Genomic DNA, 22,059 nt, shown 5'->3' with positions numbered 1-22,059 from the left:
CAGTTTGGATTTTACCGAAAAAGATTTCAGGCACACAACACATTTGTAGGGCATTTTCCCAGTATGCATGCGTATGTGCGTTACCAGATAGGATTTTGATGAAAAAGATTTCAGGCATATAGCACATTTGTAGGGATTTTCGCCAGAGTGAATACGTTCGTGTCTTACCAGATAGGCTTTTGCTGAAAAAGATTTCAGGCACACAACACATTTGTGATGCTTTTCATCAGACTTATGTTTTTTAATTGAACGATTAGCCGTTGCAGTATTGTGGATGGTAATCATATGACGGAGAATTTGCTTTTTAGTATAAAAATATTTCTTGCAAAATTCGCATATGAACGTCTGAAGTTTTGTTTGAATATTGGTTGGTCATAGTCTGCGCCGTATGATCCATTTGTATAATCGATTTACAGTTAATTTGGGTTAGGTCCTGCTCTAAAACAAACAATATCGTACCGTTCAAATATAATAGTTTAAAAAAACATATTACATTATTTATTTATTAAAATATAGTTATATATATTTTTAAAATCGATAAAGTAATATTAATAATAATATTACGAGATAATATTAGAGTTTTGACCAATTGTAGAACTTCAATAGTAAGGTGTATCATTTATTTACATAATTCGAATTAAGAATAATTTTCTGAAGTTGTTGACTGGTCGATAGCTTGTTTTAGTTAATTAATTTTATTGAGTTATTATTTTCATATGCATGCACACTATTAATCTACCGCATTATACCTCCCGTCTGGTAACAGGTAATTTAAAATACTATTAGAATGTATACAGATAACTATTGTCCATAAAGTATTTTAGTTAGACGATTTAATGAACATTATTGCCATGAAGTTTATACCTCATTACATTATAATTTACATTATTATTATAGTGTTGTTAAAAAGTATAGTACAATAGTACTTAATAAATGTACAAAATATAGAAATTTTCTAATACGGTAGCTAAATTTTTATCGTGGTGTCTTTCTTGTTTTAATTGTGTCAGTTAAAATAAGATCAATACATAACATTATTAATGTTTGAGTAGTTGCATTATTAAAAAAATCCAAGATTAAAAAAATAATTTACATCGAAGCAAAAACTTAAAAAATGTAGAATTTTCATAAGCGTCTTGTTCTAGAAAAACTCATTTAGTGATTTTCATTTTGTGTTTTGAGATATTTGTATAAGTGGTTTAATAGAGTATTTTGTTTACCATGAATAATGTAGGATGAAACTGCGTATAATATTTTTTGCAGTAATGAATTAGCTGTAGAAGTTATCCCGTGGCCTATAATATTTTTGTTTGTTGTATCTTAAAATTAGTAATTAAAATAAACTATGCTACGTACAATGTATGTAATATGTATACATATCGCGTGGTTTGAATCTAAAGGTACTGTCAATTTGTTGAAAAATGGTTTATTAGGAATTAATGCATTGAAGAAGTAACAAATATATTGAAGAGTGCCAAACCAAGGAACGCAGCAGGCCCTGATGAAGTACCTTCCGAATTTTTAAAACTGCTTGAGGATGATGGCATAGAAATATTAGTTGATTTATTCAATACAATTTATGCATCATGAAATATTCCGGAAGAATGGTTGACATCAACGTTTATTACATTTCCCAAGAAAAATAACCTTAAAGAATGTTATCGAAGACGAATTATCGAACAATAGCTCTAATGAGCCATACCTTGAAATTATTTTTAAAGATCATACATCAAGGATACATCGAAGAATATATGCTAAATATTAGAGAATGACATAAGTACGACGCAATTTGGATTTAAACGAGGAATAGGGACCAGAGTAGCATTATTCGGTATAAATAACCTTATGCAAAGGTGCTTAGATGCCAAAGGAAATATTTTTGCTTGTTTTATAGATTTTACCAAAGCATTCGATAACGTACAGCATGACAAATTAATAAAAATATTAAAGGATAAAAATATTGACAGCCGTGATATAAAAATAATTTCAAATCTCTATTGGAATCAAACCGCCAAAAGTAATGTGGACGATGAGTTCTCAGACGAAATAAAAAAAAAAAAGGAGTTAGACAAGGTTGTGTTTTGTCTCCCCTATTATTCAAAATTTACAGTGAACCAATTTTTGAAGAAGCGATCCTCCACGAACATATTGGCGTTAAAGTAAATGGGAAATTCGTTAACAGCCTAAGATATGCCGATTACACCGTCGTTCTGGCGGGAATCACGGCGCATCTGCAAAGAAGCATAGAAAGGCTCTACATTGCATGTGACAAATATGGACTTGAGATGAATGTTAAGAAAACTAAATTCATGTTAATAACCAAAGACCAAACAGGCACTCGCAATAATGAATTCAAATGAATATTAAACAATGCCATTATACAAATAGTGTATTCATAAAAGTATCTTGAAACATGGTTTTACAGTAACGGAGATAACTCAAGAGCGATCCGATGTCGAGTTGAAATTGCTAGATTAACGTTTTTAGCTTCGATGCAAAGCGAGAAGGTATTGGTTTTACTCTGATGTGGGCTTTTTTTTTCGCTGTATACACTGTAACTTTTTTAATACTATTCCTTCGAATAGCAACTCTATAAATCACAAATTTTGTCTAGTTTGTACTTTGGGGGGGGGTAAAAGTTGAAAAAGTTTAAGCCTTCACAGGCGAAAGTTGAAAAAACAAAAAAAAAACCGTACGAGTTTTTAAGTTAGAACTTTTACTGGCTATAGTATCGAGAAAAAGAGTCGGATCGAGTTGAAATGTATAAGAAATATTTATTTGGTATGCCCGCGCACGTCAGTTTTGTCAAATTCAAAATATACCCATTTCCCGCCCCCCTAAGGGGGGTACAAGTTTTTTTGTTTTTCGAGGTTTTTAGCCGTAACTTTAAAACTTTTGGGTTGAAAATTTGCCAGTAGTTGGAACTCATATGTATCCATAACATATTAAGCGGGTGAAAAATTCGGCACTACAGTTTTTTTTAATTGCCGGGAAACTGTGTTTTCGCAAATTTCGTATTTTTAACAAAAACACCTAAAATCTTTAAAAAAAATTGATCAAATCATTAAAACAATTTTATATTTATCCATGCAGAATGATACTATTAAGTTTTGTGCTCAAGTATCAAATAAAAACCTGGTGTACCAGATGGGAGAAACGAACAGACACTAAAAACGATCAGTTGGTAACGTCTATCCGTGTTAGATTAGGTTAGGGCCCAATGGTCGGTATCATAATATTGTGTTTTTTACATGATATCACAAACGACTAAATCGTGTAACTGATTATAGTAGACACTCAATTTATTGGGAAAAAAACCTTTCCGTGTACTTATTAAGACATTTAATGATTCTGATACGACAAAACCACTGTCGTTATCTCGTTATTTTATAGCTTTCGTTTTATAACCTTACCGAAGGTCAACTATGAGTATATAAGGTCCAACTACCTGCAAATTATGAAGAGGACTGTTGTTTTTTGGATTCAGATTAAGTGTTGGTTTTTATGCAGTATACCGCCTCAAAATGTATTTTTTATTACACAATTTTTTTAAAGGAAAACTAATGTTTTGCATATTTTTATACTGTTATTCATTTAAAGAGATTCACGCTTGATTGTTTAAATTGTCTATTATTAGATAATCTGCTTCGTGCTAATTTTAATTTTTTAGTTTATCAACTTGTAGCTCTAATTTTGTATAAAATATTTCATTATTTTATTACTATGTACAAATTAAGATAAATTGTAATAATAATTAAGTCATAAATGATAATACTTTATTTTATGACTAGATCAAATCCCGTGAACATTTAACATCATGATACTGCTCCTATACTATTATTAAAATCTCCATAAAAGGTTATTGATAAATAACAGGTAACAGCCGACCGCTAGTGGTTATACACGTTAGTAATATTTAACTAATAAGTAATATATGTAGGTAAAATGTATTGTTTTCTCCATCACAGTACCAGTATACGATTTATTTCAATTTAAATGTAAGAAAATCAATTTTTCTTTAGAAAATAACAAGAATAATATACAGGATGGGGGAGTAAAACGGCGATTTTCTAATGTATTTAAATGGGACCCGTTTAGGGAACCTACCCGTTTCACTATCCCACCCTTTACATTTTAAGGATCTATGAAAAGGGTTTTTTAGTTGCATTTTATTTTGTACATTGTCAATCTAGTAAAATAGAAGTATAATATAGCTTTGAAATAATATAATCTATGAAATATAAATAGTTTGTGTGAGATTGCTTTAATGGAAGTATATAATATATATTATATATAGTATATAAGTATATAGTATAAACATTAATTTTATTGAGAATAAGCGATTATAATTTAAACTATGGAGTGTAAACGATTGAAACATGAATCGTCGACCATTCCAACAAAATATAACAAGACATTGTATATGTGTTATTTGGTCCACTAAGTTTTTGCAAAAAAAAAAAAACCAGTACAGTGGGGTCGGGGCATAGTGGGGACGGGGAGGTCACAGGCTTACAGGAATTTTTAAATCTGAAAGTGATAAAATCACTTTCAAATAAACGCCGCTTTGATGCTCATTTGTAAATACAGAACCTTCATTTAAAACTTTCTAACTTTGCTGGTTTATACTTTGCTTGGTTTGGACTGTACTGGCTTGAAAATACTAACTACCGATTTGCATCGAAGCGTTTTTTCGAAAGTGATTTTATCACTTTCAGATTTAAAAATTCCTGTAAACCTGTGACCTCCCCGTCACCACTATGCCCCGACCCAACTATGCTCCGTCCCCACAATGCCCCGACCCCACTGTACTGGTTATTTTTAAATTTGTAGTCAAAAGGTTTTATCAATTGTATAAATATACGTCAAAAGGTTCTAAACACCGTACGTCTTAATATGTTGCTAGCAGAATGTTCTATCTCTAGAACCTTTTTGTGGATATTTTTAATCTGTGAAAAAATATAGTAAGACTTATACCATAAATAATAGGGAAAAAATAATTTTCAAAATATTCATATTATAAATATTCATAGTCTTACGTTAGTTGGATCACCCTGTATAGAATCGGCCGATTGTAAGTACAAACCAGTAAAGCCCAAATAAAGCACAGTATAAAAGTATTAATGTGAGCCGTGAGGTGCAGTGTCCGCAGATTCACATTTAAACGATAATTTGAAAGTGATTTTATCACTTTCAGTTATAGTAACTCTTGAAGACCTGTAAACTTTCCGTTTCCATTGTATTCCGACTCAACCGTCTTATCTTTTTTCAATTCTAGGTTTGAATCATAAAACAAATTTCGGTCTTTTTCATATTGGCTTATCGTTTAGTTTAAAAGTTGTATACGTTTTAAAGTAAAATATTTAGATGTTTTTTGTACGTTTTAATATTTTGTTTTAACAAACATCTAAGCTACGTTGTTCAAAACAAGTGGTGGGGGGAAATTACACGACGACCGTAGTGCGAGTAAACCAACAAGCAACAACTATCCGAAAAATATTTCGGAAAAAATAGTGATTCATCAGATTCAAAAAAACAAACCCACCTTGTATGTCTTTACACAATGCCTCAGTTGCCAAGATTTTGGTCTTACAAAACATTTTTGCAACCACCAACCGCGCTGTGTTGAATGTGGCAAATCAAATTTAATCAAAAGCACTCTATGAACCCTCCAAATATACTCTTTGCCAAGGACAGCACTTCTCCGGCTATAGAGGAAGCACAGTTAAAAAGGATTTTACAAAAAAACGGCAAACAGCAAATAATGAATTCGACAAACCCCAACATTATTAATAAATCCCAAGGTCACATCTCACAAAAATAAATATGCTTAACCCCACTCACAAAAAATCTACGCTAAATTATCAAACAACAAATACAACCAAGACACAACAAATCTTACAAATCAACTATCTTTGTTTATTAACGACTTTATATCATTATTCAACCCGTTGAATACACTTCTCACCTCAGTCATAAACAAAGTGCTTTTAACAAATGAATTTCTCTAATTATATCTTATCTGAATTGACCTCCATATTCCAATGGAGTGCAAAGGGAGTTACTCAACATAAATATTAATTACATAATTTACTTAACGAAAAAAAAATATACATTGGCCATATCACTGAAAAACACAAATCAAACTTCAAAATGTACGCCTAAACACTATACAAAACTGACCATCCAGACCACACAGCGCAGGCTGGTGCTGCATTACTTATCTCCTCTATACTTCTACAATATTAGTAGAATTTTTAATAATACCTACTAGCTGTAGGTCAGGTTGGTTAGGTAGACAATATTGGGACGGGATGGTCACAGGACTATTTGAGTTAATACAACTGAACAAATATTTTCAAATACCTGTTGACTGTTAATTCACTCACACAATATGACCGCATAAAATTTGACTACGGTCAAAGTGTATTTCTCCTTTTTTGCATTTTGCCAAAAGACTTAAAATTATAATATTAATTTTTGCTCAATAATACTAGTTTTCAAATGGTCAAAATTATAAACTATTTATCATGAAGTATTTTAAAAGAGAAAGTCTAAGCTTGCAGAATCGTATTCCAAAGAGTTTGCAATTTAAAATTGTAAAAATATTATTATTTTTTTTTTAGCCGTACCTTATAGTATAAAATTAACACTAAAAATGTTTTATTACAGGCATTGAAGTGCACGGGTCAGTGCTATTGTTTATATTATAAATTTCGAATATGTAATACAATATTACTAAACAAAAAAAAATCACGTAGACATATTCATTAAATAAATCTATCTTAAAAATCTAGAAATGCAGAAAATAGTACAATTTAAAGTAATATAATATATGTAATAGATGTTTTTTTTTTACAACAAGTATAAAGTAATGAATAACAAAAAGACAAAAAAAATCTTAGATTTAAAATGTAAGTAAAGACTGATGATTAAGATCTGACTGTTCTCTAACATGGTCACGTTCTTGTCGATCCCGGTTTCATTTTTGAGCAAAACACTTGAAACAAATCTCGCATTCGCAAGGATTATTACCGGAATATACATGTTTATGTTTTTTAGCGAGGTAGGATTTCATCGCAATAGGTTTCAGACACTTGACACACTTGTATGACTTTTCTGTGGCATGCGTGCGTTTGTGTACTTTAAGGTTGTATTTTCTAGTAAAACGCTTGAAACATACGTCACAAGCGTAGGACTTTTCGCCATTATGAATTCGTTCATGCTCTACCAAATGGTATTTTACCGTAAAAGATTTGAAGCACACTGAACATTTGTAGGGCCCTTCTCCAGTATGCGTGCGTTCGTGTATTACCAGATTACACTTTACTGAAAACGTTTTCAGGCACACAGCACATTTGTAGGGCTTTTCGCCAGTATGTAGGCGTTCGTGTACTACCAGATTACATTTTACTGAAAACGTTTTCAGGCACACAGCACATTTGTAGGGCATTTTCCCAGTATGCATGCGTATGTGCATTACCAGATAGGATTTTGATGAAAAAGATTTCAGGCATACAGCACATTTGTAGGGATTTTCGCCAGTATGCATGCGTATGTGCGTTACTAGATAGTATTTTGATGAAAAAGATTTCAGGCATACAGCACATTTATATGACTTTTCTGTAGAATGCGTGCGTTCGTGTACTGCGAGGTTTCCTTTTTGTGAAAATTTTTTTAGACACACGTCACATTTGTACGGCTTCTCGCCAGTGTGTACGCGTTCATGCTGTACCAGACTGGATTTTACCGAAAAAGATTTCAGGCAAACATTACATTTGTAGGGCTTTTTGCCAGTATGCAAGCGTTCGTGTGCTACCAGATTACATTTTGATGAAAAATATTTCAGGCATACAGCACATTTATATGACTTTTCTGTAGAATGCGTGCGTTCGTGTACTGCGAGGTTTCCATTTTGTGAAAATTTTTTTAGACACACGTCACATTTGTACGGCTTCTCGCCAGTGTGTACGCGTTCATGCTGTACCAGACTGGATTTTACCGAAAAAGATTTCAGGCACACAACACATTTGTAGGGCATTTTCCCAGTATGCATGCGTATGTGCGTTACCAGATAGTATTTTGATGAAAAAGATTTCAGGCATATAGCACATTTGTAGGGATTTTCGCCAGAGTGAATACGTTCGTGTCTTACCAGATAGGCTTTTGCTGAAAAAGATTTCAGGCACACAACACATTTGTGATGCTTTTCATCAGACTTATGTTTTTTAATTGAACGATTAGCCGTTGCAGTATTGTGGATGGTAATCATATGACGGAGAATTTGCTTTTTAGTATAAAAACATTTCTTGCAAAATTCGCATATGAACGTCTGAAGTTTGTTTGAATATTGGTTGGTCATAGTCTGCGCCGTATGATCCATTTGTATAATCGATTTACAGTTAATTTGGGTTTGGTCCTGCATTAGAACAAACAATATCGTGCCGTTCAAATGTAAAAGTTTAAAAAAACATATTACATTATTTATTTATTAAAATATAGGTATATATATTTTTAAAATCGATTAAGTAATATTAATATTATGAGATAATATTAGAGTTTTGACCAATTGTAGAACTTCAATAGTAAGGCGTATCATTTATTTACATAATTCGAATTAAGAATAATTTTCTGAAGTTGTTGACTGGTCGATAGCTTGTTTTAGTTAATTTATTTTATTGAGTTATTTTTTTTATATGCATGCACACTATTAATCTTCCGCATTACACCTCCCGTCTGGTAACAGGTAATTTAAAATACCATTAGAATGTATACAGATAACTATTGTCCATAAAGTATTTTAGTCAGACGATCTAATGCACATTATTGCCATGAAGTTTATACCTCGTTACATTATAATTTACATTATTATTATAGTGTTGTTAAAAAGTATAGTACAATAGTACTTAATAAATGTACAAAATATATAGATATTCTAATACGGTAGCTAAATTTTTATCGACTTGTTGATTTTGTTTGAATCGTGTCTGTTCAAATATGTTTAGTACATAACCTTATTAACGCTGGTTTGTTAATATGTTATACGTAGACGCATATTTAAAAAAAATATAATTTACAAATAATTAAAACTCTCAAAATGTAGCATTTTCATAAGATATTTGAAAAAAAACATTTAATAATGTTCGTTTTGTATTATATATTGATATTTATATATATATATTGTATATATGGTATTAAACAGTATTTTTTGTTTATCATAAGTAATGTAGTGTGAGACTGCGTATAATGTTTTTGGCAATAATGACTTATATTAATAAAAGTTATATGTCTATTAAAGTTATATTGCTATATGTCATTAAAACCACAGTCAACAGATAATTGAAATATATTTATTAATTGCTAATTACAATATTTTTATTTATTAGAATGAATACGGAAGATGCAAAGTTTTCAAGGACCTTACAAATTACAAAAATCAACTATGTCCAAAAAAATACCCGAATAAAAAATAACTACTCTTACAAACCCATACATTGTAACTCCGATTTAAGTTATAAGACTAGAGTTTTCACTTATTAGTTTTAACGCTCTAAAAGTAGTCGAGCTAAATTACCACTACCCTTATTCTTTCTGGACTTAAAACCAAGCTAAAAAAATAATAATATTATTTAGTTAAATTACAATTGTTTTAAGAGGACCACATCCTCACCGTCACTTATACAATGGCTCAGATGCCCAGACTTTGATCATAGAAAACATTTTTGCAACCACTCATATTTGCAACCACTCTGTGATAAATGTGGCAAAACACATCTGACCAAAATTTGCTCAAAAGCACCCGATCAACCTCCTACAAAGGATGCATAGTTTACAAGGATCTTACAAAAAACCAAAAACTAATTACGTATACAAAAAATTCCTGAGCAAAAATTAATTATTCCGACAAACCCAAACATTGTAAATTAATTCCTAGGTCATATCTCACAATATGAGTATACTCAACCCCACTCACAAAAAATCTACACTTAAGTATTAAACGACAAAAACAACCAAGACACAACAAATCTTACAAATCAACTAGCTTTGTTTATTAACGACTTAATATCATTATTCAACCCGTTGAATACACATCTCACCTCAGTCATAAACAAAGTGCTTTTAAAAAATGAATTTCTCTAATTATTACTTATCGGAATTGATCACCATATTCCTCTGGAATGCAAATGGAGTAACCCAACATAAATGGTTAGTATTATCAATGGCTAGTAAAAGCATTCAAGTTGATGCAGTTTACACTGACATTAAGAAAGCATTTGATAGTGTGGACATGTCTATCTTAGTAAAAAAACTAGAATGTAATGGTATTGGTGGACAAATGCTAACTTGGATTAAATCATACCTGTATGGTAGAACACAACAGGTAAAGCTAGGCTATAAATCTCATCAGATATAAAAGTTACATCAGGTGTACCCCATGGGGGGCACTTATCACCTATCTTATTTTTACTCTTTATGGATGACATTAATAATATCTTTAAAAATAGTCACTTTTTAATGTTCGCAGATGATTTAAAACTCTATATGCCTATTTACTCGATTGCTGATTGCATTAAATTACAAATAGATTTAGATAACTTTTATTCTTGGTGCACATCAAACGGATTAAGTGTTAATGCAGAAAAATGTTCGCAAATAACATTTTCAAGACGTAAATCCAAGATAAATTTTCATTATAAAATTAATAGCTCAGAATTAACAATAGTAACACAGATAAAAGACCTAGGTATATTTATATCGAATGATCTATCTTTTAACCAACACATAAATATAATGTGGTATTTACTTGCCTGCTTCTTCGGCCTCCTCAATTTATGAGTCGCATATGTCCTCCGTTAATTCCATTGTTTCTTAATATCCAAACTCTTCTTTTATTTTTTGTGGTGACTACAATTTGCCTGAAGTATTTTGGTTTAATAATGACTTAGGTCTTCTATACAGTTTTAACTCTACACTCCGAGTTCCTTCTAATTTCTATCCCTGAAGGCTTTGCACCTAATGGCTTCTTTTAATGGAATAATGTCACCAATAGTCATAACTCATAACTTGATTCTAGGTATGTTTTTTTCTAACTTAAGCGATTTGGTATATGAATCTGCTATTGAGCCCCTTGTTCCATTAGATCCTTATCATCCAGCTCTGAATATCACATTCAACAAAGTTGCGCCTAATATACCGTTTGATAATGCTCATAATTTTCATAAAGGCCGTTATAATGAAATTATTAATTATCTTTGCCTTTTTGATTGGGAATCAACTTTCTCTGGTCTTGATCTAAACGCTGCCATTAACACATTTGTCGACGCACTTCATTATAGTGTTGTAACCTTTGTTCCAAATTCTTGATTTCTTTAATCTATTCCGAGAATTAATATAGTTGTCATCTCAGGTCGCAGTTGTGTGAGGCCAATATTTGTTGTTATTCTAATTATTATTATCGGCGAACGGTGACTGCCAACCAATCCGAAAATCATAATAAGTGTATATTCTATTTACCCTGTGTAGCTATATACTTTAATATATAAACCTATGTTTGTGAAAGATGAAAACACATATATAAATTAATTTTTCAACCATACTTATTTCTTATTAAAATTTTAACAAATTATGTGAAAAATATTAAAAATGTAATATGTATTCAAAGAAAAATTATTTAGAAAAATGTATGTAGATGAATAATTGTTTATCTCAGATAGTAATATAGATGACCCATTAAAAATTTGTCTACATAAGATAAAAGATAAATTCATAATTATCTATTTATAATCAATATAAATTATTATTATCCCTGAAACACACCTAACACACAAATCGAACAACTAAATTTACAGCTACACACTATATAAAACTGCATTGCGTATCCCCTCTAATATTCGGCATTAACAAGTCCCGGCTACCAAGATACTTCTATAATATTAGTACATTTTTTATTAAAACTTACAGCTAATCATGATAATATATTAAATATTTTTCAACCAATGTATAAGAAAATATTTTATTATCACGATATAACCAATTTACGAAACATACTTATCTTTTTACTTAATTAAAACTGAAAATAATAAACCAGTACAGTGGGGACAGAGAATATTGGGCCGGGGAAGTCGCAGGTCTATATGAGTTAATATAACTGAACAAATATTTTCAAATACCTGTTGACTGTTGATTCACACAAACAATATGACCGCCTAGAAATTGGCTACGGTCAAAGTGTATTTTTCTCCTTTTTTGCATTACGCCAAAAGACTTAAAATTATAATATTAGTTTTTGCTAAATATTACTAGTTTTCAAATGGAAAAAATTATAAATGTATACGAGGTATTTTAAAAGAGAAAGTCTGAGCTTGCAGAATCTTGTTCCAAATAGTAGTTGGTTTGGGCCTCCCTGACCCCACTATGCCCGACCCACTGTTCTGGCTTTTTTAATAATATAATAAGAGCAGTATCACAAAATTAAATTTCCTGACAATTGATCTAGTCATAATATAAAGTATTATCATTCATGTTTTTTAATTATTGTTAAAATTTTTTTTTTATTTGGACACAGTAATAAAATAATGAAATATTTTGTACAACATCGGAGCTGGAAGTTGATAAACTAAAAATTTTTAAACAGCATGAAACAGATTATAAATATAAATAAATAATAATAACAATTTCAATGAATCGGCAATAATAAAGCTAGGAAACACTAAATAGCAAGTCACTTACCAAGCTGAATGAATTTGCCTCGGCAAACACTTCCAACACTTCTAGAATAATAGCACTCAAAATGAACGTTCACTTAGTCGAACATAAAAAAAAACCGATAGTCAATAAACAATATTATTATAGTTTTCACTTTTGCAAAAGAAAATTTCAAATATTTCCGGATTAAAATTTTATCAGCTGTCACTTTTTGAATGTCATAATTTTATCTACATACCTAATTTACATTAATTGATAATTAGAACTATTATAGTATCATCAACTCATGTTATCATTTTTTCACGAAATGGCTGACAATTTTTAGTTAGTTAAATTAAATTCACTCGATCCGCCAAAAAATAGGGAGTCCTGTTCAAATCGACTTTTTATCAACTATGACTTAATAAAATCCATGTTCATTTATTTTTGTAATGTTGACGAGTTGGTTTTTATTGATTAATACAAATTGATAACGTAATTGTCAATTAAAGTCTTAATCAAAACCAAATAACACTGATTTTTTTGTATCTCACATCTGATACACCGTTAATGAAGTTAAAAATTTTAATTAAAACCGAAAACTGGTGTTTGAGTATCAAAACTCAATAGTATCATTCAGAATAGGTTTCTATAAAATCGTTGTAACGAATTTATACATTTTTAAGGATTTAGAGTGTTTGTGTTAAAATATACAGAATCTGAGAAAAACACGGTTTACCGGCAATTAAAGAAAACTGTAGTGCAGAATTTTTTTTCCGTTTAATATGTTTTGGATACATATGAGTTCGAACTACTGACAAATTCAAAAGTCCTAAAACTACGACTAAAAACCTAAAAAAACTTGCACCCCTCCCCCTCTATAGGCATGAAAAATGGGTATAATTTAAATTTGAGAATATTGATGTGTAAGGGCATTCCATATATTCCTTATAAAATCCAAATATTCCAAATATTCCTTATAAATTGCAATTCGATCAGAATTTTTTTCTCGAAATTATAGCCAGTAAAAGTTCAAACTATGAAACTCGTGTGATTTTTTTAAATTTTAACTGTGAAGAATTAAACTATTTCAATTTTTACACTCCCAAAGTACCAACTAGATGGAATTTATGACTTATAAAGTAGCTACTCGAAGGAATCGGTGCAGTATTAATAAAGTTAAAATGTATACAGATAAGAAGTACTAAAAATTAAATAATAATTTTACTACAAGAACAATTTACCAATCAATTGTAGCACATTTAATCTAAAATGTCAATTACTTTGAAAACAACCGAAAATTAACTACAATTTTCAATAATGTTAAACATCTTACATTTTTGACAAAAGAGAAAAGCGTGGGCCCTATTCAACAAAGCCATGACATTTAAAATAAAATGCGCTGCAATCGACTGGTTAATTGTTCTTGTAGAAAAATTAGATTTTAATTTTTAGTACAATTTTCTACTGTTTTTTAGAAAAGCATGTTTGTAAAAAAGATTTTCTTAATTAATTAATTTTATTTTTTTACTTTTTAGTCCTATTAAAGGTATTTAATAATTGGCGAATAGTTGACTAAATTAATTTTGGAAGATTTGAAAAAAACATTTAATTTTAGTGAAATGACCCCCCTATTTGACACCCTCCCCCCATCGGCATTTACTACTTGGATGTCCGGGTTCCAATATTAAAATGGAGCATTGTATTGAGATCCAAAATGAGTAGCTGGGTTAAATTACAGCCTTCTACGATAGTATATAATAAATTGCCTTTTTTTCTAACGATGTTTAAGAAAATATTTTATTATCACGATATAACCAATATACGAAACATATTTATCTTTTTACCCAATTAAAACTAAAAATAATAAACCAGTACAGTGGGGACAGAGAATATTGGGACGGGGAGGTCACATGTCTATATGATCTAATATAACTGAACAAATATTTTCAAATACCTGTTGACTGTTGATTCACTCACACAATATGACAGCCTAGAATTTGATTACGGTCAAAGTGTATTTTTCTCCTTTTTTGCATTTTGCCAAAATACTTAAAATTATAATATTAATTTTTGCTCAACGTTACTAGTTTTCAAATAGACAAAATTATAAATGTATCATGAGGTATTTTAAAAGAGAAAGTCTAAGCTTGCAGAATCTTATTCCAAAGAGTTCGCAATCAAAATTGTAAGAATATTACTATTTTTTATTTAGTTGTATCTAATAATATAAAATAAAAACTAAAATAATTGTGTGATTACGGACAATGAAGTGCATGGGTCAGTGTTAGTGTTTATATTATAAATTTCAAATATGTGATACAAAACCATGTAGACATAATATGGATTAAATGAACCAAACTTAAAAATATCACACTGTTTAGTATAATTTGTTAAACGAACAAAACATAGAAATGCAGAAAAATTTAGTAACACAGAGTAAATAAAAAAAATAAATATTATAAAAAAAATAATATTTTTAACACAGAATATTTTTTTTTTTTTTTTTTTATTTATTAAAGAGTATTTACAATCTATGCTGCAAGGCATAATAAGCAAATAGTTACATTGTTATATATACAGAGAGAGGGGAAAAAAAATAAACAAATAGAAACGGTGATTTGATATGAGGAGGGAGGCTATCCAGTAATAGAACCCAACGTGATTTTTGTTCTAATTATTTTTAATTAGATTAATTTGAATTATTGTATTAACAGATCTCGACACCAATGTCTTCGGAGTCGGCGAGGTGGATTTCCGGGGAGTGAATTAGAAGCAAGTTGAGATATTAAAGGGTTAGAATGAGTGTGTAATTTGGAATGAAATTTTTTGTAGTGTTTTATGGCTAAGTGGTTTATTGGTTCTATTTTAAAGTCATTTTGAAGTGTGCAGTTTGATACATACCATGGGGCAGAAGAGATAATACGTAGAGTGATAGATTGGAAAGCTTGTAAGGTACGAAGTTGGGATGGTTTTGCACATCCCCAAATTTGGATTGCATATGCCCAAATAGGCCTTAATAGGGATTTGTATATAATAATTTTATTGTGGAAAGGTAATTTTGATTTGAGGATTGGACGTAGTAAATGGAGTCTGCTGTTGAGAATTTTTCTTTTAGATTTAATGTGGGAGCCCCAAGTTAATCGTTTGTCGAGTGTGACACCAAGATATTTGACTTCCGAGGATATTGGAATAAGTATTCCTTGGAATTGGGGAGGGGGTGGAACAGATTTTTTTAGTGTGAAGGGAACGTACACAGATTTATCTGGATTAATTTTAATTCTCCAATTAGATGACCAGGAATCAATTAGATTTAAGTGAGTTTGAAGGAAATTGGAAGTAACTTCTGGATCATTTCCTGGGGAGAGTATTGCAGTGTCGTCTGCATAAGTAGCCATAATAGTGTTTGGTGTTTTTGGAATGTCAGCCGTAAAAACATTAAATAGATCAGGGGAGAGGTCACTGCCCTGGGGCACTCCTGCTTTAATTTGGTGGTATGGTGAAAAGGAATTACCATATCTGACTCTATAACTTCTATTTTCTAAGTAAGAACGAATTATTAAGTAATATGGGGCAGGTAGAAACAATTTGAGTTTGAAGAGTAGGCCTTCATGCCATACACGGTCAAAGGCCTGGGCCACATCCAAAAATACCCCTGGACAATATTGTTTTTTTTCAAAAGAAGAACAAATTTGATCTGTTAGTCTGTGAATTTGGTGAACAGTCGAGTGATTGGATCTAAAGCCAAATTGGGAATTAGGAATTATGTTGTGGGCATGTAATATTGGTCTTATCCTTATGAGTATAATTTTCTCAAACAATTTGGCGAGAGTTGGGAGTAAGCTGATAGGTCTATAGGAAGTAATCTCATTTTTTGATTTGTTGGGTTTGGGGATAACAATTATTGTGGATATTTTCCATATTAATGGAAAATAAGAAATTCGCAGCATGGAATTAAAAATATAAGTTATTAGAACAATTGTTTTTTTTGGCAAATTTTTGAGGATTTTGTTAGTTATGAGGTCATGTCCTGGTGATTTCCCTTCTTTTAATTTATTTATTAAAAATTTGATTTCACTTGGTGAGGTATGTTTTGCAGGTAATGACATTGGAAGAGGACTATTGACAAAAATATTAACCTTTTCTAAGTGTTCGTGGTTGGGAAATACGTCAGTATGTGGTTTGAAAATGTTGGAAAAATGCTCTCCGAAAAGGTTGGCTTTTTCTTTGTCAGAGATGGCCAAGGATCCATTTGGGCCAGTTATAGGTGGAAGTTGTTGTTTTATGTTAAGTAAGCTTTTGGTAGTTTTCCAAAGTGAGCCATCTTTTGAGTTTAAGGACTGGTATTTTCTTTCGAAGTACTCAGTTTTGTGTTTTATTATTAATTTTTTAATAGTGTTCGTTAAGTGATTAAATATTTGTTTGTCGGAAGGATATCGATATTTCTGCCATCTGGAGCGTGCACGTCTTTTATCGGAAATCAACGTTTTAATATATAAAGGCAAAGTATGATTATTTGATTGATGTTTACTGGTTGGATATGACGCATTGTGGACGGCAGATTGTACAGAAGTTACGAGGTCTTGGGCAGCGTTTTCTATATCAATTTTTGATTTAAGGGAGATATTTAGATTAGTAGTGTTTTGCATAATTTCAGAGAATTCTTTCCAATTTACTGGGCCTTGTGATAAAGAAGGATGTATAAGATTAAGTTCTGGACTTTCATTTAATTTTAGAAGGACAGGAGTGTGGTCTGAGCTAAGGTCATTTAGGTTATTAATAGAGAATTTCATAGTTCTAGGTAGTGTTGAAAGAAAGAAATCTAATATATCAGGGTGTCTATTTTCGTGTTGGGGCCAGTAGGTAGGACCATTTGGCGATATGGATGTGTAATTGTTATTGTTAATGATTTTTTGGAGTATTTTTCCTCTTGAGTTGTCGGATATGCAACCCCATTGGGAGTGTTTGGCATTAAAATCGCCCCCAGCCAAGAAGTTTGGCCCTAGGGATTTTAAAAAATCTTTTAGTTGTGTCGAAGTGATAGCAGGATGAGGGGGAAGGTAAACTGAAGATATTTTGATCGGTGTGTGATTTAATGTTATTTGGATATTAGTTGCCTGTATAGTAGGGGTTTGGTTAATAGGGAGTAACTGATGCTGGATTTTAGAGGAAATAATAATAGCAGATCCTGCATGAGCAGTATTGTCGGGGTGATCAGCTCTATAAACCTTAAAACCAGGGAAAAATAGTTTAGAGTTTGGTTTACAGTGGGTTTCAGAAATAAGTGCCAGATCGATTTGTTTTTCTGATAGTAAATTTAGCAGTTCAGAATCATGTTGTTTTAAACCGTTAGCATTCCAAAGCAATATCTTTAGTACGTTTATATTTGGTTGATTACTGACCATCTTTCATAAGTTTATTTATAACTGTTGTGAGTAGTGATATGAGAGGGTTAATTATTAATTTAAATTCAGAAATGAAGGAGGAAAGTTGAGTAGCTATATTAAACTCAGGTGGATTAATAGTTGTGTTTGGGGGTGTATTATTTGGAGCGTTGGAATGGAGATGTTGGTGGGTTAGGTTTGGAAAAGATGAGGTATTTTTAATATCAGGAGGATCCTGACGAGTTCTATAACCGGAGTCGTCCCCCCCTTTAACAATATTACTGTAATTTACATCTTTTATTGAATTATATTTTCTATTTGGAATTTTTTTACCATAGTGTAGTTTTTGAAGATCCTTGTGGATTTGGCATCCACGGTAATTTGCGGTATGATTTCCTCCACAGAGAACACAAACTGGTGGCTGATCTTTGGTTTTCGTACAGGAAGAAGTTGGGTGTAAGCGGCACAACGAACACATCTTGGAGGGTGTGCGCAGTATGATTTAGAATGACCATATTCTTGACAATTTGTACATTGTATAACAGTGCGTCTTTTATATGGTTCTTCGATCCTTATTTTGGTATTTAGTAAGGAGTTAATATGAAAGACGTCCTTGTTGATTTCAGCGGGTTCCAAATCAATGAAAAATATTGGGAGTTTATTTTTTGTAGTTTTGTTTAAAACATTGGAGACATTTCGGACTGTATATCCCCCAATTTCTTCAAGCGCTGAGCCTATTTCGGATGTTGGAGTGGAAGGGTGGAGATTACGAATGACTATTCGGAAGGGTTTGTCTTCTTGAGCTTGGTAGGTATGAAACTCAGCCTTATTTTCTTTTAGATATTTGATGACTGATCTATATGAGTCGGAGTTGGTAGTTTGGACTTTTAAGTTCTTGGTAGTTGCTTTAACAACAAAGTTATTGGCGCCGATTATATCGATTAAACATGTTCGAAGTGTGTGAAAATCTAATACTCCACGGATGAAAATAGGTGGAGGAGGTTTGATTTTTGTTTGTTCAATTTCCTCATTTGGGTCGTTGCCCGTCTGATCTATTTCGATATTTTCGTCTTCAGCATTATCGATGTCAAGTGGAGCAAATCTATTAGAGGAAGCAAAAACAGTTATGTGTTTTTTATTTTTCTCTGCTAATGATTCAGTTGATATCGGTTTAGATTTGTATTTAACCGTTTGAAATTCAGAGTCGTTTTTTGTTGATTTATTTTGATTTTTTTGATGTTTATTATTATTGGGTGATAGGCCCGGAGAGCCGAGTCGCTTAGTGCTATTAGGAGTAATAAGTCCATCAGTATGATCGGATAGATCTGAAGAAAGCGAAAGTCGATTTGGCACGCTCTGTATACGTGACGCTTTTATTGTTAACGGAGGTACTGTTTTGTTATTTTCGTTCATGGCGACAGGTAAATTTATCACGCGATAGCAATAACTGGTTTAAGCGGACCGTCCGAGCGCGGCCGCGATGGCAGTATTAGCAATTAATAATATATTAATTAAATAAATTACCAAAAAGACAATGATGAGGCTCAGAGGTGATGTAGAAATGAGATGTTCAACTCGTTGGAAAGCAGGCACTTTTTCAAAAAGATTACTTTTTAATACGAGAAAAACGGTGAAAAATGTAACGAGATATTTGATAATAACTAGATGAAATAACGGAGCACGATGTTGCATGGTCAACGATCAGGTTCGGAGTACAGAATATTTAAATGTCTAAAAGATGTTTTGTTTTTTGTTACAACAAATATAAAGTAATGAATAACACATAGTCAAAAAGAATCTTAGATTTAAGACGTAGGGAAAGACTGATGTCTGATAAAGATTTCCCTAAAAAAAAAAGAAGTCTGACTAAAGTTATTATTGAGAAAATTTTATACGTTTTAGCTCCATCTTGGATTTACCTTCGGTGTAATTTTAAGTCCTTAAGCTCTAAAAATTCACTTGAAAACCTGAACTAAAAAAAAAGTTCTATTCTATCTATGGGAAATGGTTTTTGGTTTGTAATTTATTTGTCTGTTTAAAAAAAAATTCTTAGAGCACCGCTGTATCAAGTTGAAAAACAAGTAAATGGTTTGGGCTTTTTCTCGATTTTCAGTGGAAGAGGTAGACTTTTTGTGAAATTTTTGGGCCAATAATGTCCATTTCAGGTACGATTTCTGGTGTCTATACTAAAAAATCGATCAAGCGGCTTGGAAGACATCGTGGATAGACAAAAAAAAAAAAAAAATAACAAGAACATCATTGCAAAACTAATAATACGTTTTAGGTACGCATCGAAGCTAATTGATCAATTTATGATCTACAATTTGTCAAAACTCATTAATACTACTTAGTAGGTTGTATTATGTCTAAAACTTACCTGGAAACTGCCAACCGGTGTTTTTTTTTGTTTGGGGATTTTTTTCCAGACGATAGCGCTGCGACGATAACGAAACTATTCCGGAGGGTTGCAAACTTCAACTGCACTAAAATTATTACCTATGCAATGTACAACACGGCGGTGGATTCTGCACAGTTTGCCGGGACCGGTGGGTGGAACTTCCCGGCCGTCTGGCTGACACAATACACATAAATCAATAATCCACCCCTCAGACCTAAAGGGGTGAGTTTATATGCTGCACAATGCAAGAGGGGTGCGTTTTGTGGTGTCTGGCCTGCAGCCATAGTATAATATGCAAATCGATAACTCTTGTCAGTACACCTTTTGTTGTGTTCAAAATATTGAGACACTTAGGGCTCTTTATCTGTGCGAAATGCGTTTTTTCTTAAACAAAATTGTTTGTTTTCATTTGATGTTTTTTTAGAATATCTGCCCGGCACGGAACATACTGTCATAAGAAAACATAATTTTATTTTACTAAAAAAAGGGCCTAAATTAGTGTTATATTAAGTACAATTACAGCTGTGATTTAAACAAGTAATTTGCAATGTAAAATGTAAATTCGATAACCACTTTTTAATACTGTAATTTTCTCAAAGTCAATATTGTTGTTTTCGATACAGCACTTCTATTTTTTTTTTAAAGCATGTTAATAGAATATTATAAAAACGTTACATTTCATACATAGAACAAGTGTTTTTTTTAAATAAATATAAATATTATCAATTAGATTTGATTAGAACAAAGGCCTAATTTTACAGCTTTTAAAAATTTCTATTAACGACACTGACGTCTGCATACTGACAAAAAGTCAGTTTTATGGAAACTGTCTAAAACCGCTTAAACCTCAAAACGCATGTGTAATATATAAATACTAGACAACATTTATACCATACAGCACTTTATTGACCAACAAAACAAATTAAAACGCCTATTAGAACAAGGGTCTGTTTTCAAATACTGGCTTTTTATTCAGGAAATTTTTTAACAAATTCCTTAAATTTAGCAATATTAATCAATATGCTAATGTAATTTATTATAGCTTCACTCTAAAAGAGCAAAGCAATAATAGATCCGTTCTATGTCAAATTTAGTATTTGTAATTAAAAGTAAAGTAAAAATAAAAAGTAATATTTTACTCGTTGAGGTAAAGAATGTTGTTTGTTATAAATTAGTAATAATGAACACAAAATTAATTAAAAATAATTATTTTACATAGTGTAATACACATTATAAAACAAATAACTATTATTTTTTAAAACTTGAGTAATTTTATTGGATAAATAAAATATACTATACAGGGTGATCCAACTAACGCAAGACACTTATTTCTCTAAAAATATGAATATTTTGAGAATTTTGTTTTTCTTTACTTTTAAGTACATATTTTACTATATTGTAAAGATATAAAATCTACTTGAACCCTAAACCATAAAAAGTATACACTTCTTGCGTACACGTGTTACGACAACGATGTTGTCATCTTCAGCGCTAACAACAGTCTGTTGTTTACTATATATATTGACCATAAGTTTGCTCAACAGTTTTTTCTAGGTTTTACTATATTTTTTAATATTTTGAAAATGTTTATCA

At 31.3% G+C, this 22,059-nt stretch overlaps 1 protein-coding gene across 2 annotated transcripts; it reads right to left on the bottom strand.

Moving 5' to 3' along the window:
• Nucleotides 1–305: 305 nt before the first annotated feature.
• LOC126835211 (zinc finger protein OZF-like) lies at nucleotides 306–20,561 on the bottom strand. Of its 2 annotated transcripts, none has more exons than XR_007685177.1 (2): nucleotides 20,446–20,561; nucleotides 306–438 (listed from the first exon to the last, which is right to left on the bottom strand). XR_007685177.1 is itself a non-coding variant. In XM_050567607.1 (2 exons), the coding sequence occupies exon 2, from the start codon at nucleotides 8,381–8,383 to the stop codon at nucleotides 6,983–6,985; it is 1,401 nt and encodes a 466-aa protein (XP_050423564.1). In that variant the 5' UTR covers nucleotides 8,384–8,419; nucleotides 20,446–20,552; the 3' UTR covers nucleotides 6,878–6,982. The 2 variants fall into 2 exon arrangements, 1 of the variants encoding a protein (XP_050423564.1); XM_050567607.1 differs by lacking the exon at nucleotides 306–438 and adding an exon at nucleotides 6,878–8,419 and having other exon boundaries at nucleotides 20,446–20,552.
• Between the last annotated feature and the right edge of the window lie 1,498 nt (nucleotides 20,562–22,059).

Source organism: Adelges cooleyi, unplaced genomic scaffold, assembly GCF_023614345.1.
Source record: "Adelges cooleyi isolate 19-005CV unplaced genomic scaffold, UGA_ACOO_1.1 ACOO_flye_CR_arks_rails_tigmint_CR_PRNA_23, whole genome shotgun sequence".
Taxonomy (NCBI): Eukaryota; Metazoa; Arthropoda; class Insecta; order Hemiptera; family Adelgidae; genus Adelges; species Adelges cooleyi.
Note: the sequence above shows the minus strand (reverse complement) of the source record. Positions and strands in the feature narration are given on the sequence as shown.

Coding starts and splice junctions, on each gene's coding strand:
- LOC126835211 (XM_050567607.1), bottom strand. CDS start 8,383: ATGGATCATACGGCGCAGACTATGACCAACCAATATTCAAACAAACTT.